At 38.8% G+C, this 23,022-nt stretch overlaps 1 protein-coding gene across 2 annotated transcripts in view; it reads left to right on the top strand.

Annotated features, from left to right (window-relative positions):
- SPATS2 (spermatogenesis associated serine rich 2) overlaps positions 1-23,022 on the top strand; it is a 136,861-nt gene that overhangs the window by 102,881 nt on the left and 10,958 nt on the right. For both annotated transcript variants that reach the window (XM_040642411.1, XM_040642410.1), the window contains exons 4-9: positions 2,891-2,999; positions 4,112-4,161; positions 6,233-6,494; positions 8,456-8,635; positions 11,478-11,613; positions 22,836-22,894. In XM_040642411.1, the coding sequence (XP_040498345.1) occupies positions 2,891-2,999; positions 4,112-4,161; positions 6,233-6,494; positions 8,456-8,635; positions 11,478-11,613; positions 22,836-22,894 (796 nt within the window). The remainder of the gene's footprint in view (positions 1-2,890; positions 3,000-4,111; positions 4,162-6,232; positions 6,495-8,455; positions 8,636-11,477; positions 11,614-22,835; positions 22,895-23,022) is intronic.

Raw genomic sequence — 23,022 nt, forward strand, 5'->3', positions numbered from 1 at the left:
TATATACCTTCCCACTTTGTATGGTTTTAAACCTTATCATTGTTCAGGTAAGCCTGAAGCAAAAAAGGGGTAGAATGATATAAAAGCAAATGTACTAAAGAAGACTTAGGTTCCAATACAGATTCTGCTTATTACTTAGACAATATACTTTTATTTCTCTTCATATATAAAAATACTTCCTTTTTAAGCAGTATGGCTGACTAAAGAACCTGGAAACATTCCTGTTATAAAATTCTTAGAAATACAGAATGAAAAATAACATACATCATTTAAAATGCATACCGTAACATAACAAGTAAAGGATATCCCTAGGGACCAAAAATATAGAGGGCACTAAAAACCAGAGTGGTAGGCCTGAGCTAGGTAACTCTGATGTGTTTTGCCAGTCTCAATAAAAGTTGGGTTTTACCACACAGGGCCCTGAAGCCCAAGGCTCGTCCTGGGTTAGGATTTGGGGCTAAGGTCTTATATAAAGTTGAGATCCTAAAAATATTTCACCTTCGGGGAAAGGGTGAACTGCAACAAATCTTCCCACTGACATCTGAACAATTCAGTATTCTGTACATGTTTAGAGGGATATTGTAAAAGACAAAAAGAATTGCAAATCTTTCATTGTATTCAGTGTTTTATCATTAGTAATATTATGTTTTAGTTTATTAGTAATATTTTTTGAATATTATAGAATTAAGCAAATTAGTAAAAACTTTTAGTGTACAGAAAATAGATACATGTTTAAAATTAAGAAAAAGCCTTTTAATGTTATATTTGAATTGAAGGTGTTATGAACTCATGTTGTAAAAAACAAAATCTCCTAGCTCTATCCACTGAAAAAAAACCTAGAAATAATGACTACCCAGTAACAATAAACGCATCCAGCTCTTAGATCTTGGTTTCTAGGTGCTACTCCCTACCAAAAAGAGCCGGGTTTGCTTGGAGAAATAGCCAATTTCACATTATGCAGTGAGGTAAGAAATGAAAATTGTAAGGATTGGAAAGGAAGAAAAAAACTTGTTATTTATAGACAATACAGTTATTTTCTGTCTACATAGAAAAACCAAGAAAGCAAGAAATTATAAGAATTCATCAAGGTTGCTGAATATTAAATTGATATACAAAAATGAAAACAGAATATGCAGATTTTCTCAAATTGCCCAGAGCAGTGGTGGGTAGGGGGAGAATGGGTGAAATAGATAAAAGTTATTAGGAGTATACTTACCTTGATGAGTACTAAGAAATGTATAGAATTGTTGAATCATTATGTTGTAATTAATATCACAGGGTATGTTAATTATACTTGAATTAAAAAAAAAAAGCCTTAGGAATAAATCCAACAAAATTGCCATATCTATTTTATTTTATTTTATTAAAAAAATTTTTTAAGATTTATTTTAGAGCATGCAGGAACAGGGGGAGGGGCATGAGAGAGGGAGAGAGAGAACCTTCAGCAGACTCCCCACTAAGCACAAGCCTGCTGGTGGGGGTAGATCCCACAACCTGAGACCATATCCCCATCTGCAATCGAGAGTCCTCCAACTCAACCAGCTGAGCCACCCAGGCGCTCCTTGGCATATCTATTTTAAAGAACAACTTGGTGCTATGTAACGAATTTGTAGATGCCCTAATATTCAAGAATTCTAGTGGTAATACACAATAGACACATTCTGTCACTATTCACAGAAGATGTGATTTTTTTCTTTTTTAATTGTTTACAATGTGATGAACATCGTTTTAAGCTTTGAAGATTCAGCAGCAAATAAACATAGGAATGTTCATGCCAGCATTTTTCATAATAGCCAACATTGGAAACAATGTAAATGGTCATCAACAGGAGAATGAATAAATTGGCTATATTCATACAGTGTTATGTAGCAGTTAAAATAAATGTTATGCAGCAGTTAAAATAAATAAGAGATGCATTTATCAATGCACAAAAAAATCGTAAAGAACGATGTTACGTGAAGAAAGCAAATTGAGAGCGCCTGGGTAGCGCAGTCGTTAAGCGTCTGCCTTCGGCTCAGGGCGTGATCCTGGTGTTCCGGGATCGAGTCCCACATCGGGCTCCCCCGCTGGGAGCCTGCTTCTTCCTCTCCCACTCCCCCTGCCTGTGTTCCCTCTCTCACTGGCTGTCTCTCTGTCACATAAATAAATAAAATCTTTAAAAAACAAAAGAAAAAAGAAAATTGAATATAGATATGTATAATATATTTATGTAAGGCAAAACAATAGTATATATTACCTATGGATATATACATCATAAAAGTGCAAAAACATGTATCAAGATAATGCCAAATTCAAGGCAGAAATCTCTGTGAAGAGGTGGGGGATGCGATTTATGAGGGACTTCATGCGGGCCTCCATTGCCATCTATTTTATTGTATTAAACCAATTATCACGTAGCAGGTGTTCGTTATGTTTTGTATGCCTGAAACAGTTTATGATAACTTAAATTATAGTGTTATTATACAATTAAATGTTATGAAGTAAAAAATTTTTTTTGAAGTAAAAATGTTTTGAAAAATACTGCTGAAAAATGTAAGTTGTTACTGTTGGTGCTTCATTAAACTTTCTACCTTTCCCCACAGTAGGCTAAGATGAGGAAATATTGATGCTAAAATAATACCTGAGACCTAATTAAACCACCCTTTCTTGAAATGAAGTCTAGCACATACCTTCTACTTCTAGAAATGTGCTGCTTTTCTAGGTTTTGAAATTAATTTTTTATGTGCTGTTATCACTCGTCCATTAATCATTCCCGGTGAGATGGTTGTATGTACTCTCACTGACACTAAAGAGTGATCCATATCATTTTTTCCGTTACTTTCTGTAATAGGCATCAGTTGCCAACTGACGGACTGATGCTAGAATTAAATGATCCTGTCATCTTTTCCAGATAAATGCGGTGCGTGCAATAGTTCCCAATAAGAGCAATAATGAAATCATCCTGGTTTTGCAGCACTTTGATAATTGTGTGGACAAAACAGTACAAGCGTTCATGGAAGGTAATCCTTGTTCAGTTTTTAAATAAGTTTGCGTTTGTTCAAATAGAAGTTGCTTCGGACTTCTGTAACATTCATACAGCAGTCTGGTGTTTCATAGATGATATAGCAGACCCCATGGTAACCTGGCTTTTTTTTTTTTTAAGATACCTCTTTCAGCCCTAGAAGTAATTCATTCATAAACTGTATGATATCTTAGAATAAAACACAAGCTGAGAAAACTCCATCAGTTTACTCAGAATGTTCTCTATTGGCTTTAAGAACAAATTGTGTGGCTAGTGGTATAAGGGACTTGATTGGAATTGGGTTGAGTAAGAATTTAAGAAACTTCTAGGGACAGAGCAATGACCCAGCGAGTGGCCCAGCACCAGATGACAAATTCAGGCATTCAGCATTCTCTTCCAGGCTCCTGTACCATTTCGTTTGGTTTCCGGCGAGTGACTCAAATGTAAGGGTTTCAGTTTCCTTATCTAACATATAGAAGAATGGTGTGTTTAGCCAAGCTTTCAGTTTATAGAGTTGAGGAATGTTTATAAACTTCTTTCCACATTGAAACTTGAGAAAAACTTTGCCTGAAGCTATTGCTTCATTGAACAGCAGCACCAGATTAGGTCTTCCTGTTTCTATTCTTCTGAATCTATCAGTGTATAAGAAACAGACCAAATACTGGAAGTTTTTTCTTTATCAACATCTGTTTTCTTTATGATATTAGTATTTGGGTCTAGGGCAGCGTCCAGCTCTCTCTAAAACAACATAGCCACGGTGGTATGTGATCTTCTAGAGGGGAGGGGATGGTGTATTTGGACTGAAACCAGTTATCTTTATATTTAATCTAAATATAAATAAATAAAAGAATCTTCAAAATGTTCAGGCTACATTACTCTCTTCTTAGAAGAACTTACCAGGGAAATTACATGGAGAAGGGGTTCTAAATGGACAGGTATTCCTAAGTATAATGTGATTGTCTTATTACATTAGCTCAGAGACTTGAACCTTAACCTTTCCCTATTAGGAACTTTGGAAATTGCTCCGCAATTACAAAATGCAGGAACACTAATTCCTGGTTGACCATGCATGTGATTGGAGAGAAAATCTCTCATTGGTTTCTTTTACAGGTAGTGCCAGTGAAGTACTCAAAGAATGGACAGTAACAGGCAAGAAAAAGGTAAAAATGAATTAAATTTAAAAGCATGATATCGGCATTTATATTATTAAAAAAACTTTAGGCCCTGCAAAAATATTTGAAAGAAAAGATTTACATATGCCACTTCACTTCATCTGGTTTAAAAAAGTCTTCAGTGATACTGAAACACAGCTGTGACCGTAGAATGCCACACAGTCTCTTCCATGTGATTTCAGGTTTGAACTCACAACCCTGAGGTTGAGAGTCACATGCTCTGCAGACTGAGCCAGCCAGGCGCCTCTCTGCTCACTTTTCTTCAATAGTTTTTCTTTCTGTTCCTCAGACTTGACAATTTCCATTCTCCAGTCTTCAAGTTCACTGATTTTTTTTCTTTTGTCTGATGAAATCTGCCTTTCAATCCCTTTAGTGAATTTTAAAAATTCACTCTACTTTTCAGCTCCAATATTTCTTTATTTAATTTCTTTTAGGTTTTCTTTTTTTTTTTTTTTTTAAAGATTTTATTTATTTATTCGACAGAGTTAGAGACAGCCAGTGAGAGAGGGAACACAAGCAGGGGGAGTGGGAGAGGAAGAAGCAGGCTCACAGCGGAGGAGCCTGATGTGGGGCTTGATCCCATCACGCCGGGATCACGCCCTGAGCCGAAGGCAGACACTTAACCGCTGTGCCACCCAGGCGCCCCTCTTTTAGGTTTTCTATCTCTTTATTGATTCTTCCATTTTGTTCATACTTTGCTTTCTTGATTTTCTCCATATCTTCTTGTAGTTTCTTGAGCAACTTTAAGACAGTTATTTTAAGTTTTTATTTAAATTCCAGTTAGTTAACATACAGTGTAATATAAGTTTCAGATGTGCAATATAGTGATTCGACACTTTCTTACAACACTCGGTGCTCATCACAAGTGTCCTCCTTCATCCCATCACCTCTTTCACCCTCCCCCCACCCCAGCCTCCCCTCTAGTGACCAGCAGTTTGTTCTCTGTAGTTAAGGGTAAGACAGTTGTTTTAGTCTTTAATGTATCTGCCAAGAGATCTTTTTCAAGGCCAGTTTCTGTTGATTTTTTTTCCCTTTAAATAGGGCATACTTGTTTTTTGTGTGATTTTTGTGCCTTGGGATTTTTTGTTGAAAACTGGACATTTGAATCTAACAATGTGGTAACTTTGGAAATCAGATTCCCCCCTTCCTCAGGGTTTGCTTATTTTTTTGTTATTATTAGTTTTCTGGGGCACTGCTCTTTCTATTCCCCTGGAAGTCACTCAGCCAAAGAGGTGGGGCTTGCAACAACAGGAGGAGGTGCAGAAACAATGGATGACTGCCTCTTTGTCTGCACTTCTGTGATCAAAAGCAGCAATCAGTGATCAGAGTACAGATCCCCAATATTTGGAGGGGGTGGGGTTCTTTTTGTTTACCCTGGCTCCCATAATTTGTGCAAGCTGCTCCAAGAACAGGTGCACAGCTGCCTGTCCCCTAAGGTAACTGCTTCTATACTAGGAGCTGATACTAACTGAAATTAACCACAGTTTACTGTCCAGGTCTTCACCTGCAAATTGCCAGCCTTCAGTAGACTCGAGAGCTCCAACATAGTTATATCAGGCAGATTCTGCCAGTGTTATTGTTGTCGAGGGAGAAAGATTACTGGTGCTTCCTCCTCTGTCATCTTCCCAGAATCCTCTGCAGTGCACTTTTAATTTATGTCTCTTATTAGACTGAGGTTACACTTCATTCCATATGTTTCTATCCTATAACATTTTTTTCTATTGGGTTATTGTTTTCTTTGGTTTTTGTTAGAACTCTGTATAAATTTAGTTTTTTGTATAGAAGTTGGACATATTTTTTCACGTTTTAAGATTTATGTTTTGATTTTGCTTATGGTGGGTTTTACCATGCATTAATTTTTATATTTATGTGTTTGAGTTCATCCAAAGCATTTTACATAGTTATTTTAGTAGCTCAACATATACAAAATGTGTTCAATTTCTGGAAGAGCATATGAGAAATTGGTAATGTTGTTTATCTGTGGGTAACTAGAATTACCTCTTTGGATTGTGGGGGTCTTCTTTTCTTTTCTTTTTTTCAAATCTTTAATAATCATTAGAACAAAAAGAAGAAAAGCAAACCCAAGCCTGCAGCAGAACCAAGTAACAGTATCCCAGATTCCAGTAAATCGGTTTCCATTCAAGAGGAACAGTCTGTGGCTTCTTCAGAGAAAGGTGGTATTAATGGTTACCATGTCAACGGTGCCATCAATGATACTGAGTCTGTGGACTCTCTCAGTGAGGGTATGGAGATACTTTCAATAGATGCCAGAGAATTGGAAGATCCTGAGTCTGCCACAACAGATATGCTGGATAGAACGGGTGAGTTTATTAACAGGTCTTTGAAAAGTTGCATTCTGTTGAAAAATACAAGGGCTTCCTTGAGAAAGCAATCAATAAATTACATTTAGTTTTCGTCTTTTACTTTTTAGCTTTCGTTGGCCTTTTATGTGAAAGAGTTGATTCTTGAACAACAGGGTTTGGACTGTGTCGGTCCACCTGTATGTGGGTTTTGTTTTTTTTTTTTCCAAAAAATAACACTACAGTACTGTAAATATATTTTCTCTTCCTGATGATTTTCTTTTCTTTTTTTTTTTTTAAAGATTTTTATTTATTTATTTATTTGACAGAGAGAGAGAGACAGCCAGCAAGAGAGGGGGAACACAAGCAGGGGGAGTGGGAGAGGAAGAGGCAGGCTCCCAGCGGAGCAGGGAGCCTGATGTGGGGCTCGATCCCAGAACGCTGGGATCACGCCCTGAGCCGAAGGCAGATGCTTAATGACTGAGCCACCCAGGCACCCCTCCTGATGATTTTCTTAATAACATCTTCTTTAGCTTACTTTATTGTAAGAATACAGGATATAATACATATAAAGTACAAAATATGTGTTTATCAACTTATTGGTAAGGCTTCTGGCCAACAGTAGGCTATTAAGTTTTATGATAGTCAAAGTTATATACAGATTTTCAGCTGGGGGGGGTCAGCGTCCCAATGCCCACATTGTTTAAGAGTCAACTGTAATTATCAAAGGCCAAGAAAACTATGATTTTTATTCCATTGTCTCATATTTTAATTTTAGTTTAAGTCAGTCTTGTGGAAATCTTCTAAATGAATAATCCCTTAGTAGTTAGAGATCACAGAAGGTAACCTTAAGATTTCTTTAATTGCATACTTACTAAGAAAATGGTGATGATGAGTTGATGTTGATGGTATATTATTCTAAGACTCAACACACTGAGGAATATATAATAATAACTGTAATCCCATGGCTTTCATGGGAAGTGGACTATCGGTTTTTATAGTCCCACATTTGTTTTCTAGTAAAGATTTTAGATTAGTGTTAGTTGTAAATTCACATATCTTGCACATTTTTTTGTTTTATTAACCATTTTGATGAATGCTGGGAAGATATTGGGAATATCTCTTTTATTTTTTAAAAATATTTATTTATTTATTTGATAGAGAGGGAGCACACACGTAGGGGACGAGCAGAGAGAGAGGGAAAGAGAAACCTAAGCAGACTCTGTGCTGTGCGTGGAGCCCGCCATGGGGCTCGATCTCACAACCCTGAGATTAGGCCCAAGAGCCAGATGCTTAGCCGACTGTGCAACCTAGGCACCCCGCGAGTATCTCTTTTAAAATTGGTTTTTTAATTACTTGTTTGTTAATCCATTTCCAGTTGCTGTGTTGCTGCTGGCCTTATTAACGTAATGACAATTTAAGAATTATTCTGTATTTCTTAGATGTTCTTTTATTGATTAGTTTGCTCACACAAAAAGACTTAGAGAAAGATATAGCACCTATGCTGACCTCAAACAAACCGAAGGTAGTCAGTGGCTTCCTTCTTGTATTCTGAGCTGGCGCTCTTATTTCCTAACTCTTTGCCCTTTTCCTAAAACTTTTAAAATTCATCGTTCCCTGGAACAGGGTAAAACTCTTTTGTCCCCAACGTAACTTACAGAAGCTATCAGGAATTAGTGCTATTGACTCTCTTCACTTCCTCGTGCCCAGAGCTACCGAGATACAGGGAACAAGCCAGCTTATCTAGCGACGGGTGAACACAGCTTGTCACCCTCATTCAGGATGCAGCCAGATGCTGCTCATAGCCTCGTCCAACTGCTTCTGCTCTTTGTTCTATTTTGTCAGTTGTTTTTGTTCACAGCCTTTAAGAGGCATAGTTTTGCCTGAAACATTTTTACCTTTCCTATTTGTTTATACTTAAGCCTGCTTGATTGATTTACCCCTAAATTTTACTCTAAAATCCTGGCCTCTTTCTTTGATAGGGTCCACGCTGGAGAATGGCATCTCTGATTTTGAACCCAAGTCTTTGACTATGCAGTCTACTCAGAATTCTCAACAAAATAGGAATGCTGCCAAAACTCTTTCAAGACCTACCACAGCACCTCAGTTTTCAAATCTGGGGATGGAAGATGTTCCACTCTCCTCCACCAACAAAAAGCTAGGTAAATCAGAAGCCTACCTTTGAGAGAAAACAAAAAAAAAATCTGTTTTTGGCTAGCGAGGGCAGATTATCTCCTGGTTCCCACAGATAAGGTGTAGCAGGTAGCTCCAATGGTAGCAGGTAATACGTATTCTGTTTTTTTAGGTAGTAACTGCCCCTCTAACTCCAGATGCGCGGTTGGAGTTTGATAGTGTTCCAGATGCTGTACAGTCTTGTTACAGTGACGGATCCTTCTAGTGAATGAAAGTCAAACTCTACTGGTCAGGATGACTTTTCTGCTAACATTAACTTGTTTCTTTTATTTGCTTTACTGCGACATTTTTGTACCGTTTCCTTCATTTTTATCTCCTGGTTGACTTAACAGTAAAAAGCTCTGCCATCTCTGACATGACATTTTTAAAAAAATATTTTCATTTCTCTTCACAACTGCGTGCTCTTAGTAATATCTGTCAGACTCTAGCTTTAAACAAGATCATTTCCTCTTAAGTAAGTACTCAGCATTGACTGGTGGTAGCTCTTTGCTTTTTTTTTTTTTTTTTAACTGTAATAATCATTTAAATAATCAGCCGATAATTAAACGGGTGGAGATGATAGCCTCTTTGAATGTCATACATCTAAGCGAGGTGGTCCACTCCACTAAACAAATGAAACATAGAAACATAAAAGACACTTGTAACCTGTAGCTCTTTATTGAATTATTTATTTCACCTGAGCTAAATTTAATTAGGGAAGCTTTCCTTTTAAATCTAACATAACCCTCAGCTTGGTGCAGAAAAGCACATCAAAAATATTCAGTCAGACTTTAAAAAGAAAAGGACGAGGCTTGAAAGCTTTTAAGTAGATTTGGAAGGAAATCAAGAGGAATTTAAATAAAAAATGGAAAATCTCTATCTCGGCACATTATAGACTTCTTAGATCCATGATTCCACCTATCAGTTGCATGTATAACTTTGACATTGGTGAATATGGAAATATTGAAAGGCGAATGTGAGTACCCACGCACCACATTTCTGTATAGAAATATAGCGTGTGTTGGGTAGGTAAATATATTTCATCTTTATCTACAAAGTTGGCTTATCCGCATATAATGCTTCAAACTGTACTACAGAGAGAATTTTATTAATTTTGTAATGTCTACATGGTGAATTATATTCTGCTGAATCCTGTCACTTAGAGAGTTTTGAAGCTTTGGTACCTATTCAAATACTTTTTTAGCCTTTTTTCTCACCGTGTTTTATTTCATTTTGGATGGTTTCTGAAGTTGCTATCCTTAAATTCATTAATCTTTTTGTTTTCAACAGCTTCTAATCTGCTGTCAGTCCCATCCAGACATTGTCTTTGACTCATCTCTAGAGGTTCCGTTGGAGTTTTTTTAAAGTATCATCCATGTCTCTCCTCAACATGTTTGTGCTTTCCTCTGCCTTCTCGAACATATGGTAGCTGATCATATTAGCTGTTTTGATGTTCTTATTTACTTCATTCTGCATCTGTGACATTTCTGCATCTGCTTCTGTTAGTTGATTTTTCTCTTCGCTTTGGGTCATATTTGTCTGCCTCTTTGCATGCCTAGTAATTTTTTCTTGGATGCCAGACATGTGAATTTTTCTTTGTTGTTATTTTTTTCTTTGTTGATATTTTTTTTTTAAAGATTTTATTTATTTATTTGACAGAGATAGAGACAGCCAGCGAGAGAGGAAACACAAGCAGGGGGAGTGGGAGAGGAAGAAGCAGGCTCATACCGGAGGAGCCTGATGTGGGGCTCGATCCCATAACGCCAGGATCACGCCCTGAGCCGAAGGCAGACGCTTAACCGCTGTGCCACCCAGGCGCCCCTCTTTGTTGATATTTTTGTGTTTTATTTAAGTATTCTTTTTTTTTTAAGATTTTATTTATTTGAGAGAGAAGAGAGAGAGAACACAAGCAGGGGGAGTGGCAGAGGGGAAGGGAGAAGCAGACTTCCTCGGGGCTCCATCCCAGGATCCTGGGATCATGACCTGAGCCGAAGGCAGACGCTTAACTGACTGAGCCCCCCAGGCACCCTATTTAAGTATTCTTATGAGTTGTTCTGGACCGTTATTTGGTAACAGTTTGAGGCTTGCTCTAAGCTTTGGTAGGTGGAACTGGAGCGGCCTTTAGAGATACTTTGGCCTCATTACTGAGGCCGTGCCCTTCCAAGTGTTCTACTGGTGCCCCATCCTGGCTGGCGTGAACATGAGCTGTTGGTGGTCTGGGTGAGGTCTGGGGGTGGTTCTGCCTGTTTCTTTCCAGTGGTTCTTTTTCCTATCTCAGTAGTTTCCTCACACCAGTGCATTCAGAATCCTCTGTAGGTCTCTGTACCATTTTCTCATCTTTGTGTAGCTCTCTCCTCTCCAGTCTGCTGCCCTTAGAATTGTAGCCACCTTGGCCTCCCCAGTCCTCAACTCTGTCCCCTCAATTCAGGATTAGGATTTCTCCCCCTTGTGCTGCAGCCTGGAAACTCTTGTGGCAGTAAGTTGGGGCAGTATAGGCCTCATTTCATTTCTGTTTTCTCAGGCAAAAAGTACTGCCTTAATGTCTTTTTTATGAAAACCAAGTTTCATATGTTTTGTCTGTGTGTATGTGTTTAGTTGTTTAAGACAGGAGGATAAATCCACCTCCCATTACTCCATCTTGGCCAGGATACCTTTTTTTTTTTTTTTTTAATCTATGGAAACATCAATTTTTTGTCGAGGAGGGTGGCCACTTAGGAACATTCTTCGTCCACGTAACATTGATACTTTACATGCGTGGGTATTCATATCTACCTTTCAAGTTACCTGTGCTCCTTTTTTATATTAATTGTTGGGGGTTTTTTTCCCCCCAAGGTTCCAATATTGAAAAATCTGTGAAAGACCTCCAGCGCTGCACAGTGTCTCTTGCACGGTATCGAGTTGTAGTTAAAGAAGAAATGGATGCTTCCATTAAGAAAATGAAACAGGCTTTTGCTGAGTTGCAGAGCTGGTAAGTTAAGTTGCTTTTGATCACTTATGAAGATGGTCAGCCACTCACCGGGTTCTTTAATTCCTGACTCTTAACTGCTCTGTATAGTAGGGAGAAACTTAGAAGTCCTATGGTATATTTAGCTTTTTGCTTCATTCAACTCCTTTTGGTCACAGTGTGGGAAAGGGTGGTATAGAGAACTCATGTTCTAGGAATGGGCCAGAGGTCGATAGTGTTCAGAAAGGGACAAATAATTATAGAATAGATCATGAGTCCTTACTTTAGGGTCTGGCTCTTAAACCAGAAACCTGCAACAAATGACATCATGTTTTTGAACAAAGTTGTGAAGTAAAAAAGCTCTGTTTTTGCTTTCCTACCTCCTGTCATCCTTCCTAATGCACCCTGCCCGAATTGTCTCTTCTGTGCCTTATTATTAGTCATTGACTTGTTTTAATTTTGTGTTTTTCAAACTGTGTTCTAAAAAATACTCATATCTTAAAATATGTTAGTATGTGTTCTGTAGGGGAAATAGGGTTTGGTAGTTAAAGAGATTTGAAACTACTTTTTAAAACATTTTACTACTAGACTTCTTAAGTGCTTTTCCAATGCTGATGTGCACTGTGAATCTGCAAGAGGAAGTTATACTAAGCTATTTCTCGAGGGTATTTGATTATAAAATCTTTCGGGGGGAGAAATATATTCTAATGTTTTTGAACACTGAAGCTGTTTTAACTATCATACATTAAGGTGCTAACTGATACTGAAACCATAACTCCTTTCTGGGGAGGTATTTGTATTTTATAAGGGACTTTTTTGAAAATAGAAAAGCTCTGAGGACCAAATTCAGTAAAGTGGTGGAAAGATAAGCAGCTAGGTTGATGTTTGGGGATTTAAGACTGTGTCTACTCTGCTTCTTTGTTAAACCAACCAAGATGTGAAATGTGAGAGGAAGGGTTCATGAATACAGAGAACCTACCCCACTCTTCCTCTCAACCCTCCATCTGTTTTCTTGCCTTCATAAACTTGGTTTGGTCACTTCATGCCACAGGAAACGAGACAGAGGGGATGTAGATAGCCTCAATCCTCCTGTGAAATTGAAGAGGGGGTGAATTAACGAAGATATAGAATAAAGCCTCCAAAAAGCTGCTGACACCTACTTTATCATTTGCAAAATGTAGAATTGTCCACTAAATCATCATAACCAAAAAGTACTTTTAAGATAGATAATTCGTCTGCTAGTCTACCCACGCTTTGTCCCAAATCCTGAGTTTTCCCCCTCCGGTTTTATAGCTAGAAACTTAATGTCATATCTTCTGTTTTTCTTTTTTTCTTTTTTTTTTTTTTTTTAAGATTTTATTTATTTATTTGACAGGGAGAGAGACAGCTAGCGAGAGAGGGAACACAAGCAGGGGGAGTGGGAGAGGAAGAAGCAGGCTCCCAGCGGAGGAGCCCGATGTGGGGCCCGATCCCAGGACTCCCGGGATCATACCCTGAGCCGAACGCAGATGCTTAACGACTGAGCCACCCAGGCGCCCCATGTAGCTTCTGTTTTTCTTACATACATGTTTACTTCAGCCAGATTGTCTCAAGACTTAACATTCACATTTCCTCTTCCACATAATTGTTAATGCCACTTTCCTATCCTAATATGTTCGTCTGTATCTTTATACTTCTGTAAATCTAACCAGTTCTCCCAAACTTAAATTAAGCTGCAACTTCTTCTGGAAATATTTCTAGGTAATTGGTTTCTACTCTTTCTGAACCTTGTGGGAGGAAGCATCATGCCCTTTGCCCTGGAGTATTATCATGTCAGATATTATTGACTCATTTTGAAAAGAATAAAGAGCTAAGAGTAGGTCATCACAGCTTTGCTTTGATAAGCCTCTGGTCTCCATGATTGTTTAGCTTACTGATTACTTAGCCACAGGATCTGATTCTATTCAGAACCAGCCTGAACCAGGAAACACAGTTCCGGGAGAGAGATTTGTGAGTTCCTGTTGACTTGGAACTCAGCCAGGGGGAGCCTCCTTCAATAAATGACAAATGAAATAGTTTCCTGCCTGGGACTGTGTATTTAGGATTGATTAGCAGACGTGGCAACCAGGTCAGTTTACCTTGAGGAAAGAGATTTACCTGCCCTTTCCTGCTGGTGCCCTTCTCTCTGGCTGATTGGGTTTTATACTACCTTGTTCCAGTGCCCCTTGTAGTTGCTACTTCAAGACATAATTGGCAGGTGAGCTAACTCCATTTGGCACCGAACCAGAGCTTGGAGTTAATGTCACTTAGGAAGCCATTTTTTGGTATTGGTTATAGTATGAAAGAAAAGCAAAGCATTTTAACGAATTTGCAACAGTAAGATTACATTACCCCTGATGGGGCACTAGGGGAATTATATGGATAACTACTTTCATTTTGGGGCCAAATGAAAGCTGACACATACCTCTAGGAAGGTAAAATCAGAGGCTTTCAGGTATATAAAACTTAAAATCTGTTTTTTGTGATCCAGTAATAATCATCTCTAGACCCAAGTTTACTTTTCTTGTTCATTCATAAAATTTGTCTGACTTACATTGTTGGAGCTATTAGTTGACTTAAGTTAAAGGCTACTAAGGAAAAAGATATGGAATGGAACATGAAGCTAAAGTAGATAAATTAGGGGCGCCTGGGTGGCTCTGTCGTTAAGCGTCTGCCTTTGGCTCAGGGCGTGATCCCGGCATTCTGGGATCGAGCCCCGCATCAGGCTCCTCTGCTGGGAGCCTGCTTCTTCCTCTCCCACTCCCCCTGCCTGTGTTCCCTCTCTCGCTGGCTGTCTCTCTCTGTCAAATAAATAAATAAAACCTTTTTTAAAAAAATAAAGTAGATAAATTATTTTGGACAGTTGTCGTATAATATGTTGGTGAAAATGCCAACAGGAAACACACTCAACTTGCATTTTAAATAAAAACTTCTATTTTATTGAAAGTCAAAAGATACTCATTTAAAAGGAGAAAATGCATAAGAAATCTGAAATTCTGCAACACATAAAGTCAGTCTAAGCTTATGCTTAAGGTTGAAATTTTTCTAGCTGAGTCCTCATTCATCTTAGAAAAGTTCCTTTTATTTGAGCTTCCCTTTCCCTCTCATATTAAGCTAGCTAAGCTTACCTAAGGCTTGTAGATGTTTAAATCTAAAGTCCATATAAAGATGGTGGAAACTTAGGTATCATTTTATGAACCAAAGCATTTTTAAAAATGTCTAAAAAGCATAGAAATAAAGGAGTGGGCTAATGTAACAATGTGTTATCAAAACACGTCCACAGCACTCTAGCTTTAAATTATTCTTCAGTTTTTGCATGTTTAGTACATTGATACCTTATTTCTATTAGTACTTGGCCTGCATGGCTTTTGCTATTCTTTAATTTAAAATTTTAACTCTTTAACCATCTGTGAAAATAACTAGTAACCTATGAAAATTACAGTTTACCAAACATATTCAGTCTTGTTATATGATTTATTTATCTGGATTTCTATTCTGAAAAGTAGGGATTTTAAATTCAGCTTTACTGCTTAAAAGGGATTCGAGTCTTAGGTTAAGCAATTTGTCTAACATGACATCATTAAGTTGCAGACTCAGTGTTTGAATCTGTGTGTTCTGACTCCCAGTAACCTGTGATTGTCGTCGCATCTATCATTGATAGCCCACTTCTCACTAAAGCTTGGGAAGAATGCTAGAGACTTGGTACTCGTCACATATATTATTTCCTTCTCAGCTTTTATAAAGGCTATGTAACAGAGGAAATTTAGGGACTAAGGAGTTTTGTCATTATGGAACAAGGTTAGAATGAGAAGGACCAAGATTTTGACTGAGCCTATAAAAGCCTTTATAAGTATTTTTTTTAGTTCAATAAAATAAGTCTATAAGGAGGAATATTCCATCCAAATCTCACGTTGTAATTCAGAAGCCCTAAATCACTCTTCTTAAGTCACAACTTGGAATGACTTGTGATTCACATATCCTTCAGGTCGTATCCTAGTTGTGGGGAAGGTATGAAGATTGTGGGAAAGGTAACTATGGAGTGGAGTCAATTAGAAAAGATTTCTAAGGGGCACCTGGGTGGCTCAGTCGGTTAAGCATCTGCCTTCGGCTCAGGTAGTGATCTCAGGGTCCTGGGATCGAGCCCCACATCTGGCTCCCTGGTCAGCAGAGAGTCTGCTTCTCCCTCTGCCTCTGCCCCTCTTCCCCGCTTGTTCTTGCTCTCTCTTTCTCTCAAAAAAAAATTTTTTTTTAAAGAAAGAAAAGAAAATATTTCTAAAAGGAAACGAATCATTTTTAAGCCTTGAAAGACAGATACGATTTACATTGGCAGAAAGGATGGGACTAGGACACTGCTTTTAGGAGGCCTGAGCTAAGCAAAGGCAAGGAAGAAGCCACATAGGGACTCCACATTGTGCAGCTCCAGCTGGGGGGGGGGGGGGGGAGCAGTAGTTGAAAGTAATAAGGGATGAAATCAGAGACCAAGGTAAAACGAGAGCATTTGATGAAGGAATCTGAATTTTGTGTTTCTTTTTTTTTTTTTTAAGGTTCCATCATTCCTTCTAATGTTTACTGTATTTCCCATCATTATAACCGTTTTTAAAAATAGGAGTAAAAGTCCTGTAACTCTGCCAACTTAACACAGAATTAATTTTCTATTTTCTGTGTTCCCTTGTGTTGCCCATCTACATGCCTACATAATCTTAATAATTGTAATCATAGGGAGCATAATTTTGGAACATATTCTTTTCATTTCAAGTTATATTTGATTCATCTCTCTGTAACTGCCTACACTCTGCTAGTGTGTGTGCGTGTTCATTTAAGAATTTCTAGACAATGGATCTGGAAAGTATAGTGATTTACCAAAGTTAATATGAAAGCATTTTTACTAAGTAGATATTCTGCTGAAACTGAGGAATCAAGAGGAATACCAAAATTAGAATAATAATTGCAGGGGCGCCTGGGTGGCACAGCGGTTAAGCGTCTGCCTTCGGCTCAGGGCGTGATCCCGGCGTTCTGGGATCGAGCCCCACATCAGGCTCCTCTGCTATGAGCCTGCTTCTTCCTCTCCCACTCCCCCTGCTTGTGTTCCCTCTCTCGCTGGCTGTCTCTCTCTCTGTCGAATAATAAATAAAATCTTTAAAAAAAAAAAATTAGAATAATAATTGCTGCCGTTTATTGAGCTGTTATTGTACGTCGGAAGCTTGTGTGCACGTATCTCTAATCCGTATGAGATTGTACGGTATCACTGTGCATTATGCTCATTTTATAGATGAGAAAAGATGGGCACAGAAAAAAATAATGCACCCAGAGTCATACTTGGTATTCAGTGACACTTTTCTATTCTACCCTGCTTCCTTTTTCTGTGTCTTACCAGGTATCTGTGTTTGCCTTTATTTTTCAGTCTTTGCCTTCCTAGGCTACACCTGTCTCACTTTAGACGTTGCTATCATAATTTGAGAGAGAGGATAAAAAATAAATAAAAACACAACCGTACTGTTCGACATGAGGAGTTAGTCAGCTACTGGCTAGATGGCCTAACACTCTAACCATTTTTCCTTACCAACCAGAAACTTGAATAATGAACTCCTTGGTAATCCAGATTGCTGCTGGTTCTTTTTTTCCTAAATATATTGTAAAATATAATCAAGTTATACGGTCTGTAGTGTTACTTCAGAATTGGGATACTTTTTACCACTGGAAAAGAACAGAAAGAAAAGTTATCCACTGAGAAAACCCGTTCCAAACGAACAGCTTATGTTCACATCCTCACTTCTTTAAAGCTACTTCAGACTGTTGAAATACGAAATTGCATGTCTACGTGCTTCGTAAAAGACTCCTGACAAAAAGAGGAACCCACCAAAATTTTCATAAGATCCAAATTGGATTTAGTAAGCTAGTTCTTTCAGTGAATTTTTCCTCTTTTGTTCAACTCAGTACGATGACCTGACTACCTCCCCGGGGTTGTTTTCGTTTTGAGCCTGCATGTGTGTACCATACCCCACCAAGGCCAGTGCTTGGGAGTATGGGGATCTGCAAAACCTATGAAACATTAATTTTCTGGTAATAAAAACTACTGACAGTTCTCTCTCTTGATGGTTTTTATGAGAAGAGGGAAGTGTCTTCGGAGAAAGAAAGGTGTTTGCTTTGGCTTTGCTTGGATTTCTGCTTTGATTGGCTAGTGGAGTTAGAATAAACAAGTTTTAGGTTTTCAGCAAATATCATCAACTACAAATATTTTCTAACATTATCAAGTGGTTTGGAGTATTGTCCCTTAAAATAATTAGCTGCGGAATTTCCAGAGATGTGTTTCTATTATAACATTGTTTTCTAATGTAACAACCATAAGCAAATGATAGTTAACAACTTTTTGGCACCAAGGAATACCGAAGGCGATAGCTAGAATCAATAATCTACATGTTAAATATATTAATCAAAGGGCTTGCTTCAAATGGTGGGCATACGATATATCTGAGAGATATGAATGGTAATACTACAGGGAAAACGGTTCCGAGCAACTAAATACATAAAAGCTTTAGAATAAATTGAGCAAATGGGAAGATAGTAAAAAGTCTTGGTAAGGAGGGAAGGAGATACAGAACCTCAGACGTTTACCAGTCTTTTCCCTTAGTAACAGTGATAAGTCATCTAAAACCATTTTTCATGATTGAAGAAAAGATACGGAAGTTCTCTACACTGTTAATGAGGCTTGGGCTTAATAAGACCTACTGTCTTTCTGAATAAACTTCCAGCTGTATTTAGCTGAATTTCATTAGCGGTTCCAGAATCCAGTGTATCAGATGCTTATTGGGGTGTGTTTCCATTCAGGAGAACCTTGAGAGAACAGTTGCAGACTTAGTGCCCTCATGTATTGGCAGGAGCAAGGTAACAAAGTCCGACCTTCTGAGTGAGCCTTTCATCGCTCTGTCAGAGGCCTCATTGCTTGCAGTTATGGCCTCTAAAAACTGGTACCTCAAACCACAGGTACTTTTGAATCTCTTGGCCACAGATCTATTCAGGGACTACCGTTTAGCTTAGGAACAGATGAAAAACTTGAGCTGAAGTTTCCATATTGTTAGAAAGCTCTATTAAAATAAACTATAGTTTTTAATTGTAAAAAAAAAAAAGCTTCTGCTATTTATCTTTATGCTTAAACATACTTTCCACTTTTGAACTCTTCCCACCTTCTCTATGTATTTGGTAATGCACGTATTTCCCCAACTTTTTTCCTTCAAGTTTGTATTTATTTATTTATTTGACAGAGTGTGCACGCACGTGAGGGCAAGAGAGCACAAGCAGGGGCAGCAGCAGAAGGAGAGGGAGGAGCAGGCTCCCCACGGAGCAGGGAGCCCGAAGTGGGGCTAGACTTGGGGCTCAGTTCCAGGACCCTGGGATCATGACCTGAGCCACACAGGTGCCCCTCCCCAACTTTTTATTATGAAAACTTCCAAAGATACAAAAAAGATGAAAGGATAGTACTGTGTGTGTGTGTGTGTGTGTGTGTGTGTGTGTGTTGTGTTGTTTTGGTGGAACCATTTGGAAGTTGCAGGCGTCATGACGTGACATGACATCTCTAAACGCTTTAGCACGGATGTGTGTGTGTGTGTGTTGTGTTGTTTTGGTGGAACCATTTGGAAGTTGCAGGCGTCATGACGTGACATGACATCTCTAAACGCTTTAGCACGGATGTGTGTGTGTGTGTGTTGTGTTGTTTTGGTGGAACCATTTGGAAGTTGCAGGCGTCATGACGTGACATGACATCTCTAAACGCTTTAGCACGGATGACCTAAAAACATGGTCATTCTACACAATTGCAACACATTAGGTGATGTACTTTTAATAAGAAAGTTGTTATTATATTGTTTTGTGTCAGTCTCAGCCTATCTGTGGTGATGCTCTCAGCTAGGAATGCCTGGGGGCACTCACCTGGGTCCCACCTTACTTGTGATAAGCCCGTATTTGAGCTAATATTGTGACTGGATCAGCCCTGGTGGTTCTACGATTGCCAGACACACATCAGCAACAGCCGTAGGGGAACTTTGAAAAAACCACAAGGTTTATTACTTATATGCCCTAGAGGGCACACGGCATGCCCAGGGTCACACAGCAAGGTGTGCAGAAACAGAGCACAGGTTGGGGTTGACAGTGGGTTGCCTCAGGTTTTTGGTGGGTTCACTCTTTATTGGTGAATGTAAAACATAAGAGCAAGAATTAAAGAGTGGGAAGGGAAATGTAGGGCCATGCAAGATATGTGGGTCACTCAGGGCTTTGAAAAGAGGAACTTCATGTGTGGGGCAGCCTGGCTATGTCATGTAGCTGCAGTCTGTTTATTTGAGATGTCTTTGAAATGGAGGTCTAGGCAATCAAAAGCTTAATTTCAGGCACTTAAATTACAATGAGAAAAACTAACTGTTGGGCATTTATAGTTTAACATTTATTCATTTTTATATTTTAAAGACTTGTGAAAATTTTAAAGAAAATCGGAATTTTCATCAGGCTTTTTTTCTGAGAAGTATCCCAACAGCCTCGGTTAATCAGTAGATTCCTCCGTTTAATTCTTGGCTGACATCACAGGACCTCTTAATAAGTGTTATCAGTAGATGGTAAGACATTACACACAGCAAACAAGGAATAGAAGCGCTTACTGCTTTTCAGTGGGGGCTTTTGGCATGAAAAAGTTAAACTTTTTTTAATGGCGTGGTCAGATGGTTGTCCATGCAGCTGCCTCTGCATTTCTTATGCTCACCAGTGAGTCAGTTGAAAAACAGAGTTTATTTAAATGGATACTAGTCATTCCTGCAGGGGGAAAAAAAAAGCCAACACGAGGTACTTCGTAGCTCCCACTGCCGCAGAAAAGTCTGATTGTGATGGTGCGGAACTTTTTTCTTGCTAAACGTGTCACATGACATTCTACTTTTTCATAATAAAGATTGTAAGCTGCAGAAAGCTTACTTGTTTGCTGAAGTCTTTAAATAAATATTTTACAAGCTTTGCCAGAGACAAATTTGTCATCTGGTGGACACAGTGTCTGCATCTTAAGGTGATTCAGCAGCAGAAAAGAGGTGGTGTCAAAATTGAGGCCTGGCAGCTCCTGTCTCCATTGTCCTTTCGTTTTGCTTTTAGGTATTCCAAATGCTGCTAGAGTTCGTGGAGCAAAATATTGCCAAGGTGTGGGAAGGGCTTTCTTAGCAGAGTACTGCTACCCTACAATAGTTGCATCTACTCTCCAGTCTGGTGCTTTTGGATTAATACGCCAACCAAATTTGTTTCATTGCAAGTCTGTTTATTCACATCGTGCGTAATGATGATCACACCTGTGTTGTCTGGCACTTCACTATAAAGGATTTTGCTCCTTGAGGGGATGACCCTGCCTTATCCTTTTTTTTTTTTGTATACCTCACACTGTAGTCTCTGTATTAACTACTTTGTGCTGAAATCACTACATATTGAGCTAAATTGAATCAGTATTCATACATATGTATACATTTTTATTGTGTGTGTGTGTTTATGTATGTGTGTGACTAGTTTTACAATCAGAGACAAGAGTACAACTTTTATTAACCCTATAGATATATTCCTTTTCAAAAAGGGGAAATCATCGGAGCGCCTGGGTGGCTCAGTCGTTAAGCATCTGCCTTCAGCTCAGGGCGTGATCCCGGCATTACAGGATCGAGCCCCGCATCGGGCTCCTCCACTGGAAGCCTGCTTCTTCCTCTACCACTCCCCCTGCTTGTGTTGCCTCTCTCTCTGGCTGTCTCTCTCTGTCAAATAAATAAATAAATAAATAAATAAATAAATAAAATCTTAAAAAACAAAAAGGGGAAATCAGAATGAATAGCAAATTTGAAGAGAGTTAGAATATTTCATGTCTACGTAGGTATTAAATTTTAGATTTTTTTTCACCACTGATAAAACCGATATGGTAAGGAAAATTACTTGGTATCCGGAGGTTGAAGACCAGGGCACAGAGTATTGCCTCTCTATACGTTGAAGGCGGTGGGCTCTTTTATAAGGACATAGAAAGCTTTATGTGGGGGCACCTGGGTGGCACAGCGGTTAAGCGTCTGCCTTCGGCTCAGGGCGTGATCCCGGCATTATGGGATCGAGCCCCACATCAGGCTCTTCAACTATGAGCCTGCTTCTTCCTCTCCCACTCCCCTGCTTGTGTTCCCTCTCTCGCTGGCTGTCTCTATCTCTGTCGAATAAATAAATAAAATCTTAAAAAAAAAAAAGCTTTATGTGCCTACAAACCATTTACATTTGCAGTGGAGAAAATTCTAATTACTCATTTAATACTCTGTTTCTGTAAAAAGCCTACCAGAAACCTTCGATTTCCTCTTTTCTGGATTACTGTTAAATGTTGACCTGAAACCAGCGCAATGTATATATATCTTTTAATTACTTTGTCTTCTAAAGACTAAAGCACCAGAAATGAAACAAATGAGCAAAGGGGGAAAAATAGAGAGAGGAAGGGAGAGGCAAACCAAGAAACAGACTCTGAACTCTAGAGAGCAAACTGATGGTTACCAGAGGGGAGGTGGGGAGGAGGGGAGCTAAATGGGTGATGGGGGTGAAGGAATGCCCTTGATGTATGGAAGCACCGGATGTATGGGAAGCACCGGATGTAATGGGAAGCACCGGATGACGTATGGAAGTGTTGAATCACTATATTGTACACCTACGACTAATATAACACTGTATGTGAACTCACTGGAATTTAAATAAAAAACTTAAAAAAATAGATTAAAGTGCCAGTGACTTAGTACAACTTTGGTAAAATGTTGAGAATATACAGATCCTTATTGTGAATACATTAACCATGCCCTAGAAGAGGTATTGCCTGTCAACTGTATTTGAAGCAAAGCTGCCCCATTTTATAGACCAAATAAAATTATGTGAGCCCGAATGTGGAAATCCGTAACTTTAAGGACTTTCGCTTTAGCGCAAGTTGAGTGGGAAGTGTTCTGTAGCTTGCTACTGCCACCTACTGGTTCTCAATTCTGGGACTTCGGCTGTAATACATAGAAATAAAAGGAAATTAGGTCTGTTTATTGGAATCCTCAAATATTCTTTGCTGAGGGCGAGACAGAATTTTTATGTGGTCCACCCAGGGTTTACTTTGTAGTATGCTTTTAGTGAACAAACTCCGCAGTCTCTCTCCACTGTTAACAATGTGCTATTTCTGTTGGAGTTTCTGACAAACCTTTTTTCCCTTTGTCATCTTTTCCCAGTTTAATGGATCGAGAAGTGGCGTTGCTGGCTGAAATGGACAAAGTGAAAGCTGAAGCAAGTAAGACTGATCTGTAGTTAAAGCTATTACCACTTAGTAGGGATCTGCCTTTCAACCCTCATAACAAAGCTCAGTATAAATGCCACTAGAAGAGTTTATGTATTTACTTAAACAATCTTGAGCAGTTG

Source organism: Ursus maritimus, unplaced genomic scaffold, assembly GCF_017311325.1.
Source record: "Ursus maritimus isolate PB19 unplaced genomic scaffold, ASM1731132v1 scaffold_26, whole genome shotgun sequence".
In the NCBI taxonomy this organism is placed as follows: Eukaryota; Metazoa; Chordata; class Mammalia; order Carnivora; family Ursidae; genus Ursus; species Ursus maritimus.